The sequence below is a fragment of the Zingiber officinale genome, chromosome 1A, assembly GCF_018446385.1.
Source record: "Zingiber officinale cultivar Zhangliang chromosome 1A, Zo_v1.1, whole genome shotgun sequence".
NCBI lineage: Eukaryota > Viridiplantae > Streptophyta > Magnoliopsida > Zingiberales > Zingiberaceae > Zingiber > Zingiber officinale.
In genome coordinates, this window is record NC_055987.1 from 142,811,017 (window position 1) to 142,824,627 (window position 13,611).

The 13,611-nt window shown below is 38.1% G+C and overlaps 3 protein-coding genes across 4 annotated transcripts; 1 reads left to right on the forward strand and 2 right to left on the reverse strand.

Annotated features, from left to right (window-relative positions):
* Window positions 1–242: 242 nt before the first annotated feature.
* Window positions 243–1,382, reverse strand: LOC122010633 (NADPH-dependent aldehyde reductase 1, chloroplastic-like). The gene is made up of 4 exons (XM_042567149.1): window positions 1,254–1,382; window positions 788–1,164; window positions 338–696; window positions 243–265 (listed from the first exon to the last, which is right to left on the reverse strand). The coding sequence occupies exons 1-4, from the start codon at window positions 1,380–1,382 to the stop codon at window positions 243–245; spliced, it is 888 nt and encodes a 295-aa protein (XP_042423083.1).
* A 541-nt stretch (window positions 1,383–1,923) lies between these two features.
* On the forward strand, window positions 1,924–5,027 carry LOC122036789 (Golgi SNAP receptor complex member 1-2-like). The gene is made up of 6 exons (XM_042596207.1): window positions 1,924–2,162; window positions 2,248–2,438; window positions 3,231–3,320; window positions 3,397–3,468; window positions 3,582–3,711; window positions 4,700–5,027. The coding sequence occupies exons 1-6, from the start codon at window positions 2,054–2,056 to the stop codon at window positions 4,795–4,797; spliced, it is 690 nt and encodes a 229-aa protein (XP_042452141.1). The 5' UTR covers window positions 1,924–2,053; the 3' UTR covers window positions 4,798–5,027.
* Window positions 5,028–5,076: 49 nt separating this feature from the next.
* LOC122036777 (kinesin-like protein KIN-7C) lies at window positions 5,077–13,232 on the reverse strand. Of its 2 annotated transcripts, none has more exons than XM_042596186.1 (14): window positions 13,077–13,232; window positions 12,367–12,617; window positions 11,909–11,998; window positions 11,729–11,829; window positions 11,521–11,634; window positions 11,366–11,447; window positions 11,225–11,292; window positions 11,067–11,132; window positions 10,849–10,973; window positions 8,225–8,552; window positions 7,705–7,806; window positions 6,774–7,631; window positions 5,665–5,993; window positions 5,077–5,568 (listed from the first exon to the last, which is right to left on the reverse strand). In XM_042596186.1, exons 2-14 carry the CDS (start codon window positions 12,599–12,601, stop codon window positions 5,247–5,249), a joined length of 2,820 nt encoding a protein of 939 aa, XP_042452120.1. In that variant the 5' UTR covers window positions 12,602–12,617; window positions 13,077–13,232; the 3' UTR covers window positions 5,077–5,246. The 2 variants fall into 2 exon arrangements, with proteins under 2 accessions (XP_042452120.1, XP_042452129.1); XM_042596195.1 differs by having other exon boundaries at window positions 12,367–12,922.
* Window positions 13,233–13,611: the final 379 nt, after the last annotated feature.

Sequence of the window (13,611 nt, forward strand, 5' to 3'; positions counted from 1 at the left end):
GTTACTTCTGTCTTAGATAGTATCTGTTATGGTTTCAGTGTTTTTACATCTGATAGATCCTGCAAATCGAGCTAAAAATATTCCAAACTCTCGATTTCACTTTATTCATTTCCCTCCATACATGAAAGTGTCTATTTATTAACTGACTTAACCAAAAGTCCAAACTCCGGCCTTCGCTTTACATTCTTGATACACCACCCATACAACACCAAAAGCAGCAGCCAGCAAGTCGCATTTTGACTTTAACCGTTGACTATGACGCCTCCTGTATTCACAATTTTGAAGTCTATAGAACAAATATAATTCAGACATATTATTAGTAATATTATGAACGTACCGTTGGGGTGGATGACTTGTCCGGTGATGTAGGCAGCATCCGGCGTCGACGCGAGGAAGACATACGACGGCGCAACCTCGATCGGCTGCGCCGCTCGGCCCATCGGCACTGCCTTCCCGAAATTGGCCACCTCCTCCTCCTTCATGGACGAGGGTATGAGCGGCGTCCATATCGGACCCGGTGCCACTCCGTTCACCCGAATCCCCTTTTCCGCAAGGTGCAGCGCCAGCGCGCGGGTGAACGCCACGATCGCCCCCTTCGTCGCCGTGTAGTCCAGCAGCTGCTTGTGTCCCTTGTACGCGTTCACTGACGTCGTGTTGATGATACAGCTCCCTTCCTTCATGTGTTTCAACGCGAACCTTGATTCGCCAAATCAAGAACAATAATTGATCAGCCCAAATCAAATTATTAATTAGGCCGCATGATTGATCATAGTCGACGAGGGCTAACTTTGTGACGAGGAAGAAAGATATGATGTTGGTGCGGAACATCCGATCGAGCTGCTCCTCGGTGATCTCCGTGATGCAGGGGCGCTCGTACTGCTCCGCAGCGTTGTTGACCAGGATGTCGATGCGGCCGTAGGCGTTGACCACTTCCTCCACCACCTTTCGGCAGTTTTCCTCGTAGCCGAGGTCGGCCGGCACAGCGATTGGATCCTTGGCGCCGCCCCTCTTGCTCTTCCGCAGCAACTCCAGCGTGTCGTTCGCGTCCTTGTCCTCCTCCGACTTCAGGTACGTGAACGCCACCGTGGCGCCCTCCTGCACGAAGCAATGGCACACCGCACGTCCGATGCCGGAGTCGCCTCCGGTCACCAGCGCCACCTTCCCCTGCGAGTCGCATCAGTATTGATGCATCAACAATTACAAAGTAATAATTCATATAATTTTTAGTAGAGGGAGATGGAGTCCGAGAGAACTTGAAGCTTGTTAGCGGGTTTGTAGTCGTCGCTGGTGGCCTGAGGAAGGGGATCCATGATATGCTCCTTGCCGGGTTGTTTGTCTTGCTTCTGAGCGGGGAAGGTGAAGGTCTGACCTCCGGAGGCCATTCTGGAAAACAGAGAAGGAGTGGCCGGCGGCGATGAGAAGGATGGTCTGGCTTTCAGGTACTGTACGGAGGAGAGGTGGAGCAGAAGCTTGAGAGGGGAGCGTGAGGAGAATGAGATCGTAGCCCTGAGCGGGAAGGGCATATACAAGAGAGAAGAACATGGGAGTGATCGAGAGAGTGGAGGTTTGCTATGTAAAGGGAAGGGAGTTTGAGAGGTGGATGCCAAGTGTTATGTGAGGGAGACGTGGCGTGACGCTACGTTTACGTGGCAATTTATCAAATTCGCGAAGCAGCCACGCGTCAACTGTTCTCGAGTCAAGTCAAAGTGACCGTGGCTGGATCAGAGATGTTAACAATATTTGACATCTCTATAGTTTGCAAATTAATTGACACAATTTATTTTACTAAGTATATATTTTTTAAAAAAAAAAATCGTGGTGTGTTGTACTGTGTTGCCTCATATTAAAGGCCGAAGACTAGAGGCCGCCTGGCCCGCCTCATGTTTTGCACATACACCCTCTTTAAAATTTGAATTCGCAAATTACCGTCCGTCGGATTTTTTTTTTTCTTTGTGCAAGATCGAGAAAAAAATGTGAATCTGGAGGAAGGAGCGAACTCCAATCGCCATTGGAAATTCTAGGCGAGAGCTAGCGGAGTCGCGATCTGAGAATCATGGCGGTCGCAGCCTCGCCGGCCGGCGACTGGGACGAGCTGCGGAGAGAAGCACGGCGGATCGAAGGCGACCTCGACGTCCGCCTCTCCTCTTACGCTAAACTCGGAGGTGGAATTGAACACCCCCCTCCCCTTCTTGCTCTTCTATTCCCTTTCCTCTTGTTGGTTTTTATTACTGTTGTCATCGGTCGTAGGTTATTCGGATCCGAAGAGCCCTGCGAGCGATTCGCAGTGGAAGTCGATGGAGATGGAAATCGAGACTCTGCTGGCGAGGCTGACGGACGTCAACGAGGCGATGAGCAGGTGCGCCGCTGCCGCCTCGTCGACGACTTCTGTGGCCCAAAAGCTCACCAGGCACAGAGACATCCTTCACGAGTTTGCCCAGGTCGGATTCTATGTTATAGAGCTCTAATTACTCTTGTTCCTTCTTGGATTCCTTGCTTATTAATATAAATCGAACTTTCTAAGAAATGTACCTCCCTTCTCCCCCTTGTTTGTGAGTAGTGTACTAGAAGAAAAAAAAGATAAACAAACCCAATGCTTTTTCCTGGGAGCGAGGATAGATATGCATTTATTCCTTTACAAGAAAAATGGTCAACATGGGAGTGTAGCTAACTATCATGGCATGCGCGCCATAGGGAAGTTGCAAACAAGAAAAGTTCTATGTTTGGCTTAATACATAATGGCACTCAAAGCAAATAAGAAAAGTTATATGTTTAGCTTAAGCAATGTTCTATGTTGCAAATAAGAAAAAGGATCAACATGGGAGTGTAGCTAACTATAACGACACTTAATACATGAAAATTATGTAGAAGCCCTTTTCTAGTAAGACATTGACTCTGTATGAGAAATACTTGGATGACTGGATTCTCATTTGTTCAGCTTGTGGATTTCTTTGAGAAAGTTGCTCAGTCAGTGACTTAATGTACTTTCTTATAATCATAATTTTTATTTATTCAACCTGCTTTCCATGGAAATCATGCTATCATATTGAAATATTAGTGTCTAAGAATAATTTTGTCTCAAAATGAAATTTGATATTTGTATAGAATATGAATCTTGTACAAGAATATACATTATTACTGACCAGAACGGTAACTGTCCTTCAGTCAGTTTCATCTGTCCAAAAGGATTAAAGTTTACACTGAACTTCACATATGACTTTTTGCATTAACAGGAGTTCAAGCGAACAAGGAGTAACATACTGTCAAAAAGGGAGCATGCTGAGCTACTTACATCAGTTCGCAATGATATAAGTGAATACAAGGTTTCCTTCTAGTTTAAACTAACTGGATTCATGATTCTACTTGTGCTCTTAGCTAACCAATCAGTTTAATGAGCAGGCTGCAAGCAGCACACAATCAGCACCAAGTTTACTGAGAGAGCGTGCTGCTATACATGGAAGTATTTCTCACGTAAGTGATTTTATGTGATATTCAAAATGGTAGTAGCAAAAACGTGTTAAATGCTTGTATCCATTTTCTGTATTGGTGTCGTAAGTATTCAAAATGTTGTTCTTCATTTTTAGATTGATGAGGTGACCAATCAAGCGGAGGCAATAAGGGGTGTATTGGCAACTCAAAGAAGTACTTTCAGTGATATTCAAGGAAAAGTAAAACAATTGAGTGACAGATTCCCCATGATCCGCAATATACTAGGTCTTTCTCTTCTCTCAACCACTTTATATATATACATTTAGCTAAATTTGAAGAACACTTTGAACTATTATGCTTGTTCTGGAAATGACCAATATGGTTAAGAATTACGCAACGCATAAATATGCAGTAAGTGGTACTGATTTCCAATATATTTTTTTATTATCCCGACACTATATGGGCTATAAATTATAGAAAACTCTATGCTAAAAAAATAATTTGTGTACATCAGCTGATAAAACTACATTATTCAAGAACTAGATAAAATTATATGTAAAATGAGATCTTTTAGATTTTAATTGATTACAAACCTAAATTAATGGGATTAAGCACATAGATGTCAGGTAAGATTGTATTGTATGTATGTATTGCCATCAATATCAATCTTTTGTATTCTATTTATGACTTTAGGAGAATTCTGAATATAGGATATTGCAGATGATGAGATGAAAGATTTCATGTTTTAAATTCTTGACAATTTAGTGCCGATCCAAAAACAAATTATTTTGTGTTAGATAATTGCAAAATATTAAATGGAACTTACACAAACCTAGTATTTGATTCTTAATTCTAAAATGGATAATTTACCTTTACATCAGATTTACAAGTTAAACCAAAAGAACGAAATATCCCTGACCACTTCTTTTTTCTTAATCATGAGCTATTTGAATATCTATTCTTTATTTGTTTGTCTCTTATTTATCATCCATTCGACGTGTTTCTTTTTTTAGTTTTAGTACTAAAGAATAAATTCGTGAAAGATATATGACTTAGTTTACTTGGGTGTAAAAATAGGAGGGAGGAGTGTGAACAAATCACGTAGGTATCATGGATTGCTTGCATACATTCCTGTGTTACTTTTCCTCTTCCCCCATTTCCCTTCCTAGTTATCTATTTAAGCAAACCAAGCCTAAGTGTGATACGTAGGCATTGATTACTAATTTTTCTTTAGACGAGTTAATGATATTTCTGTTCATCTTATGTTTTTCAGGAATGATAAAGAGGAAGAAATCCAAAGACACCATAATTCTCTCCGCTGTTATTGCAGGATGTACATTATTTCTTATCCTTTACTGGTTCTCCAAGTGACTTCCTATAATTGTGGCTTGCAATCAATTCAAAATGTTAGCCTCTAAATCTATTGTGACGATTTAGTGGTCTCTGAATTATGGCCTCGAGGAGCAATCTTCCACAGGTGTCCATTTGCAAGTTTAAGCATATATATTAGTTCCCAAGGGGGGGATATGTATAATTTTGGAATTTGATTGATCGACAAATACATTTTTAGTAATGGAGTAAAGATTTTCGTGGACAGTAAAGTGAACTTCATTGGCCAGTTTTATTCAATTTGTTGATGTTGATTTACATGTATCTATCTCAAGGTTTCGCTTATAAGAGTTGAACACTTCATATTGAAATTTGGTTCAAACTTCAATCATTATTACAAACTCTATCAGGAAAAAGAAAATTTGAGGTATATTGAGGAGGGAACAAATGATACTCAACTCTAAACTGGCAACCGGAGTACATTATTCTGCTTACTTTAGATAAGACAGCCCATTTCTCCAACTGTTGAATCTTCGATTAGATTTTTGAGGTGAGAATGTAAGGCCAAACATTTCTTTGAGGGCATGCCCTTGGTCTAGAAGTCCAATTATGCTTGCCACAACAGATGCACTCGCCCTGACATGTTCGAGGTCCTTGGGTTCTGACCATAGGCGCCAAGCAAGCTGCATTCTTCTCTGCTTTGAGTCTAATGCAATTCCCCATTTGACATAGAGGCTGTCCCTTTCTGCAGTAGACAAACTCTTTTGCATCTGCCTGCAAAGCATGTCTCTTTCGCGTCGAAGCAACCTTAAGCTGTCAAAGTGGAATCGAACCTTACTTCAGTAACAATCACAATCAGGGCTATGTTTTCACAGAAACGAGTGAAAAATGCAACATTTCGAATGTAACCTTGGTGGGGAAGTGGAACTTTGACCAGATGATGAAGCTTTATCAATGTTTTTCCGAGATAGAGTGCTCTTTAAAAAGGATAATCTCCTTGATTCCACTTCCATGTAAATAGAGTCTGTTGGATCACCTGTGAATAGCATGTAAAAGCAAGTCCTATGAACTAAGGACACATTACACTCATGCCAAAGCTCAATTATCTCTCGCTGGTGCTTCTCAAATTCCCTGGGCCATTCAGAAGGGCATTGCAATGAATCTAAAGACGGTGCCAAATTGAGAGCCTTGCCCGTGTCCTCAGCTCCAAAATCTAGAACCTCATTCCTTTTCGTTTTCTGACATCAAGCAAGATATTAATGGGAATGAAGAATATTAAGGATACTTGCTCCACCAATTGTTTAAACTTGAAGTTCAAATGCATGGCTATTTATGAATATTTCAATATTAACAGCATCCGTATTTAAGTTCCTTTAGCGTCAAAACAAAAACAAAACAAAAAAAAAAACAGTATGAAGTGAAAATTTGATGTAAAAGGAAATTCATGAGAAAATTATATGATAACCATCAAGGAAAAATCTGACCCAATATTACTCAGACAAGGGTACGAGCATCTATACAAATCTGAACATCTGACAAACCTTCCTTAGAAGTGAGGACACAAGCACACGACAAAAAAGTCTGAATTTTAGGTGCGGGTACAAGAACACGGCAAAGCTTAAATATTACAATTATTAATTATGATATTACGTTATTAAAAGAGTAGAATATTAACAAATTATGATATAATCTAATATAAAACTAAGTGTTAGTACTATTAAATTAATATTTCCTTATATTTAATAGTATTAAGATCCTATTAATAGTATCATACTAAAAAACCAATAAAACAACAAATAATAGCAAAATAATAATTGTGTTGTATTTACAATATCATATTATAAAATTGATATTAATTCATCCGTAACACAGTATGCTATTTTATTACCTAGCGTATTAGTTGATGCATAACGGCAATGGTCTGAGTGACGTATTCTATGGAGGACTGTTTTGTTGATAGACAAAATCAGCGGCGAGAAAGAATAAGATTAGATACTTATTCAGTATGGATAGCATACCTGATCATTGGAATCTTTTCGAAAATAAACTTCATTCATTTCATTGACTTGTGTATGGCCAACCGCCAATCTGTCTGCCTTGACACTGGAAGCATCTTCTGAGTTCAGTTTCTGTGAACTAAAACGTGCTGTATCTATGGAAATTTGAGATACTGTTGCTGACAGGTTTTTGGTATTATCTCCAACGTCCAACGCAAGCCATTTCTTTTGTAATCCCTGAGGTCTTCCAGGGAATTCTTTCAGAGATATATCAGGTGGTGTATTAGCTTCTTGGAGCCAAATTGAAGAGCTCATCACTGTTGATCTACAACTTTTACTTCTACTTAATGGAACACCTCTAAAGCTTTGTTCTTGCCGTGTTGAACACGGAGAGGATCCATCTGGATATGCTTTCACAAGGTTGATAAGTGTCTTCTTTACATTCTGAAGATGCTGCTCTAATGTGACAGGATCATCATTTGTTAATCCCTGATCTCGTTGTCCTTCAGGCTTATGATTAAAATCTTCATGCTCAGGAGTTCTGATATTAATTCGTTGGAGACTGTTGCTTCCTTCTGCCAACATGGACTCTGATTCTTGGTGCACAAGTTCACCATTCACTTCAATGCAGTGGACATCCTGACAAAGTTCCTCAAATTCTTCATCACCTTGACTCTTGGGTGACTCAATGAAGTCAAGATTTTTAACTGTGTGTCTTAGTGATGATGTTACATGGGTTCCTGTTTGGTTATACTGATTTTGTGAATTTACACATTTCAACGAGGCAGAATCAATACTGAGATTATCAGAAAGCTCAGATGTTGAAATTAAATCATCACACGCATATGTTTCATTGACTGCTGGGGTTTGGCTTGACTCCTGGAAGAAAAACCAAAAATAAATCTAGAACGTAGTTTTAAGTTTCAATTTTCAGATATAAGAATATAGTTACCCATTTTTTTGAAGGATCCTTTTGGATAATTTGCAGCAAGTCTACCATGCGAAACTGGGCTATATCGCGTTGCTGGATCAATTTCTTTATCTCACACTCCAGCTATAAAATATGGATTATAATGTCAGTTGATTTCTAAACTTGTAGAGAACTGAGAATATCATAATTATTCTACTACGTAATACCAAATTGAAATATAGATGGTTTGTTCACAAGTCAATAGAAAGTTACAAAATGGTACCATTTCCAGTCCACCTGTTCATGATTGATAAATTAGGCAAAAGTGACTGCGACCATATTTTATATATTATTCATCTAAGATTGACTAATATAATCTCTATGGGGTTCCATGGAAGGAAAAAAACATCCATGCAACTGATTCTAAGCAGTTCAGAGAGAATATAGTGACTTACTCTTATGCCGAATAAGAATTACAGATATGAGATATAGTGAAGTATAAAAAGTATAGATGCAAGAACAGTGAATTTTTAGGTCAAGTGAAAAGAAGACCATTTCTTGCCTTTTTAATATGAAGATCCTTCTCCCTCAGCAATGTTTCAACACTTGGAGCTATTCCTGAATATTTCATTTCACTCTCCAATCTTGCAAGTTCTTTTTGCAAATGTTTAACTAATGCCTTATCTGACATAACTATATTCACTTGTGCACTGGTAGCAACCTCTTTCGCACAACTAGCAAATAAAAGAGTGTTTCTGGATTGCTCAATATGGCTTCTTGCAGGACTCATTGTGCAAATAATGGCAGTTCTTGAATTACCCCCCAATGATGGTTGCAATATCCGTGTGAGCTTTGAATCTCGATATGGAATGTGCCCATTTCTTCCCTTACTGTGCAAACCAATTGCAGTGGTATGAACAATTATAAATTAATAAAAGAAGAATTGTCAATCTTCAAATCACCTTACATCATCAACTTAACAGGAAAAAAACTCCAGACTATTTCTAAGTGCTGAAAATAATTTAGGTATGACCAAATTATGGATCATAGATCATTTAACCTCTAGAAATCATTGAGTGTGCAAAAACAGATTGTCAGCTTCCATGCAAGTAGTGGTGCCTTCAATCCCAACATATTTTAGTATACCCAAAGAATCATATACATCATCTACATGCACTTTGAGAATAATGATAATGCACAAAAATACAAAGTTATTGAACACCAAAATTATTGTCACATGGCTGTTGACTTGTGCCTTTTGGATTATTTATCTTTATTTTTGAATAAGGAAGAGAATGCTTGAAATAATTGTAATTTCACTGATCTGATTCACTATGGTTCTTGCTATCCACATAAATCTACTAGTGGGAAAGACTGACTGCTAATTTTTGTTCCACTGCATGTCTGCATCAATATGACACATCTCCTGGTCCACTGAATAAACCAACCAGGTCATAAAGGAGCTTTGTTCAACACTTTTAGCTCCAACCAATCTCTTTATAGTCTATTGTATTACTTGAAATGAATAGATCATAATAGTTCAGTTACTTTGGATTCCAAGGTCCAGAAAATTTGCTGGATAGTTTAGAAAGGAAACATGCAACTCCATAATCCAGGAAAAAAAATTGCTGTCTATCCTCTCATCCACAGTGGAGTTATGTTTTTTCCACATGCAACTCCATAATTCCTACCTACTTGTTTGGATGTTTGCTCATTTCATACTATTTTATCCCTTCCAATGTTTGCATATGAGAGTATAGACCTTTTGTCACATGAGATTCTGTACCACGAACCCAACAAAAGGATATTTTTGTCTTTAGTGAACTAGAGACCAATCATTATAAACTAGGACAAGGCATATTATGACATCGATTTATCTAACTATTCTATGATATGGTCGAGCAAATGTATTGTCTATTTTGACTAGTATACACCTATTTAGTCACAGATGCCTCTTTTACTACCATGTAGCATTTTCAGGGGTGCTGCAACTATTTCACCACCATGATTCAAATGTGTTTTCTATGGAGGGCCCCTTCTGTACAGCTGTCAGATTGGTCTGGATCAGTCTCAGCCACTATAATTTAAACTGAATTTGACAGCTTAATCGATTTGCACCAGATCCAATGACTGTACAAGGTCCCTCCTCCATAAGGATTTATATGGAGGGCCCCTCTTAAGAAAATACCTTCACCTCCATAATTCCTCTGTCACCTCACCATTAATAATAACTTAAGCCTAGAAGAATCCTAGATATATCAGATTTTGTCCATTCACAAAAAAAAATCAATAGATACTAAATCTATGAACGAAATTTAGGTTTCGTCACAAGTCAAACATGCTGGTAACACAAAAAGAAAGCTATACATATTAACTAAGGTGCTTAGGTGCAGCCATCTCTATACCTTAGTATAGTAGATGATACAAACATTATTTTGCAGCTAAAAAATTTGCAAAGCCTAACAAGCCAGGCTACTGATAATTGTTATCACAGCTAATAAGTAGGAGTAACTAAGGTGTAGTGCATGTAGTGGTCAGGAGGATACAAACTTAGTTTTGTTATATTGTCAATTGATTTTATCTAGTTCTTTGGCCATCATTGGATCATTTGTCACTGCAATGTAACAGAGATAATCTTTTAATACTACAGATAGATATTGCTAAATGGTAGTGCCAAATAAATGAGGTTAGACCTTGAAATCATTGATCTGTATAATCTTTTGGGTTTGGATCCATATGTTTATAATAGTTCTGTTTGAGAGCAGATTCCTAGCAAATAGGTTCACAATCAAGAAATAGTTTAACAAAATTGGTAGTACTAAAATGCCCGGGGAAAAAGATAAAAATGTGTTTTTCAATAACCTAATTTCAGGTGATAACTTGTAAGTAGTAGAAAATGCATGAAAGAAAAAAGATTCCATAATTAGTAATTGTTATAAGGCAACCGTTTTCCACATTAATCTATCTAACAGAGATCTGCTCCCTATTAGAACAGACAATATCAATAAAGGAAAACTATTTTTTCTCATCAGCTCAGAAAATACATGAAAAGTGAGTCAATAAGCACAAAAAGGCATACAAATTAACATGATAAATCTCAAGCAATTCAAAAAAGATAGCTTCGATGAATAGGCACACACAAAAGTACAAAGCAAGGAAAAGGCTGAAAAGAGAAGGTCAGACAACCTCAATTTGCGGATAACAGATCCAAGTGTCAGCAAGCTTCGATTTATGTGGCAACCCTCTTTAAGCCTGGTACCAACTGATAGTGCCTGAGATGCACGTTCACTTCCAGCTAGATCAACAAAATTCTGCATGCAACAAATAGATAAAACTTACCACGAATCTCCCTTTAACACACATAACAATAACAATATAAACAGAAATAAAAAATATCAGCCTACCACACTAGCTACAAGCATGGCCGAGTTGTGTTTTCCCAAAAACTCCTGTGCACAACTTTCAATAGTCTGCAGTGATAATGCATCACAGGAAATACAATATGACCTTCCAAACCAGAAAGTGATTCCGTTTAACATAATTATAGAATAAGAAAACAGACCAGTCGGAGAATTTGATGAGATCTGGAGCTTGTTTCATTTAGAGAGGTTTCCCCTATCTTTCTCTGAGCTAAAGAAAAATGAATCTTGAAGAGTTAAGTACATCTAATAAGAATATCCTTAACAAACTTTATATTGATTACCTTCACACACAGAAATTAGTGCTTTAAGGTGGTTCCAGTCCTTTAATATTTCCTCTGTAAGTTTCTCAATTACTGTTCCTTTCTGCTAAAAACATTTTCTTTTCACTTTCAAGTCTATCAAAAGTGAAACAAAATATACAGATACAAAATTTCACCTCTGGATCATCTAAAAGCCTAAGGGGATAAGAATCTGTACTTAGTAGATCTTTAACAGCCTCATTGTAAATCTCTATAGCTGAAAACTTCAGCACAAATGCTCTCTCATTATGCTGCAAAATTCAAACAAAATATGAAGGGCTACTTTTTGCACAGTAGAGGAATTCAACTAGAATATCAGTTGAATCATAGCAAAATTGGTATTACCTTATGTATATATTCATATATATCTAGTGCAGTGCACTCAGTTATGCCAGTCATTGTGTATGTTTTTCCACTGCTTGTTTGACCATAAGCAAAAATAGTAGCTGGAAAGGATTACATGCACTTATTTTAAATATGCTTTAGCATATGTGGGAAAACAGAATGATACAACTGTATACTTACCATTAATCCCACTAACTACAGAAAGAGCAACTTCTTTAGCCCCTTCCTCATACACTTGTTTGGTGGTGCAAGCACTTCGAAATACTCTGTCTATTAGCAAGAAGTATAAGGTGGAAATGGAAGTTAATATAAAAGTACTTTATTATTGACTGTTCCAGCAAAAAGGGTGTCCTCTGAAAAGAAAAAAAAGGCATGACTTGTACCCAATATACTATACGGATTCGGATTCTCACAAGTTTGAGAAATTACGTAGCCAAAAAAAGTAATGCATTAGTAATTGAAATTGGGAGATCATGTTGCATAACTAAAGACTTTTCACAATTGAAAATCTACAAGGCTTGTGGCCTTTGGGAATACCCATATACTACTTCAGTGTAATACAAAACTACATCAAGTTCACCTGGAAAATATATGAGATCTAAAATAAATGAATAAAAGAAGAAACGTTTTCATCTCACCAAATGTGTAAGCTGTGGGACTAATTGACCGCTCAGATAGATTGTTCCTGAATATAATTGTTGTGTCATTGATGCACTCCCAATCACAAGGATCATTCATCGCCACCTCCTTCTTGCTCAGAGGCCTCAATCGCACCGAAACAAAAATCCTCTCCACCTTCTCACCACCTCTTTCTCCAGCAGTAGCCTCCATCTTCTCCCACCGAGCCAGCTCCTCTCCGCTAACTGACCCCATTCCTGGCCTCTAACTCCTACACCAATTGCAACAAGCCACAAATGTATATATGCATATAAAAACAAGTGGTCGCAGAACAAACAATAATATATTGCCCTATCATGATTCACTCTCAGCTCAAGTTGAAGTATCCTGCGAGAGAGGCAACAGATCAAGGCTGTCGAACTGCACAGATTCCATTTTCGGTTCAGATCATCAAAGTCTGAGATCATTATGCTCGAACAAATGCCGGCTTAAAGAATATAAACAAGTTTTTTGAAAAAAAAAAATGTTTGGATAGGGTTTTGTGCCAGTTAGATCTGGACTGCCAGCTGATGGAAGCTATCGCACAAGAACAACAAGAGGCATTTGACATAAATGGCGCAGCCGGGGAGCATATAGAGCAGGCATTTGCAGGCACCCAAATAGAAAATAATCAAATACATTTTCCTCCTAATGCAGCTTTCAATTGAAAGAAGAGCTTAGCCGAACGCACCGAAGAAGAGGTTCTAGGGAACCGGCGGCGAGAACTAGCGACTGGAGTCGCCTCCGCGGCTCCGCCTCCTCCTCTCCCCTGCGATCTGAAGCAGCAGCAGCGGCCGCCGACGCTGCCTCGCCTTTTAAAAAAGTGAGTTTACTCCCAGGCTTGTTTAGAGCCGTTTGATGTTACATCCATCCAAAAATATATTAAGGAATTGTTTCCAAATCCGTCCGATTTGATCGATATCGTATTTATTTAGTTGACCGTTGTTTTCTTAATAATAGAAATAATTATAATAATATAATTGATAATCAACAATTTAATAAAAAAAAAAACACTAAGGAACCACTACTCCACAAATATAAAGGAAGGTTCATACAGAATAATCAATCATTTAATAGTTACTAGAAGTTGTGGAGTAAACGCAAAGAATAGATTATTAAAGGTATAAATCTGACGGGTATGATGCCTCTGCCGTAAAATGTTTGGTGGATTGAGTATTGCTGTTTGAAATTCAACTAGAGTTTGGACAAATTTTACCTTAGATTTT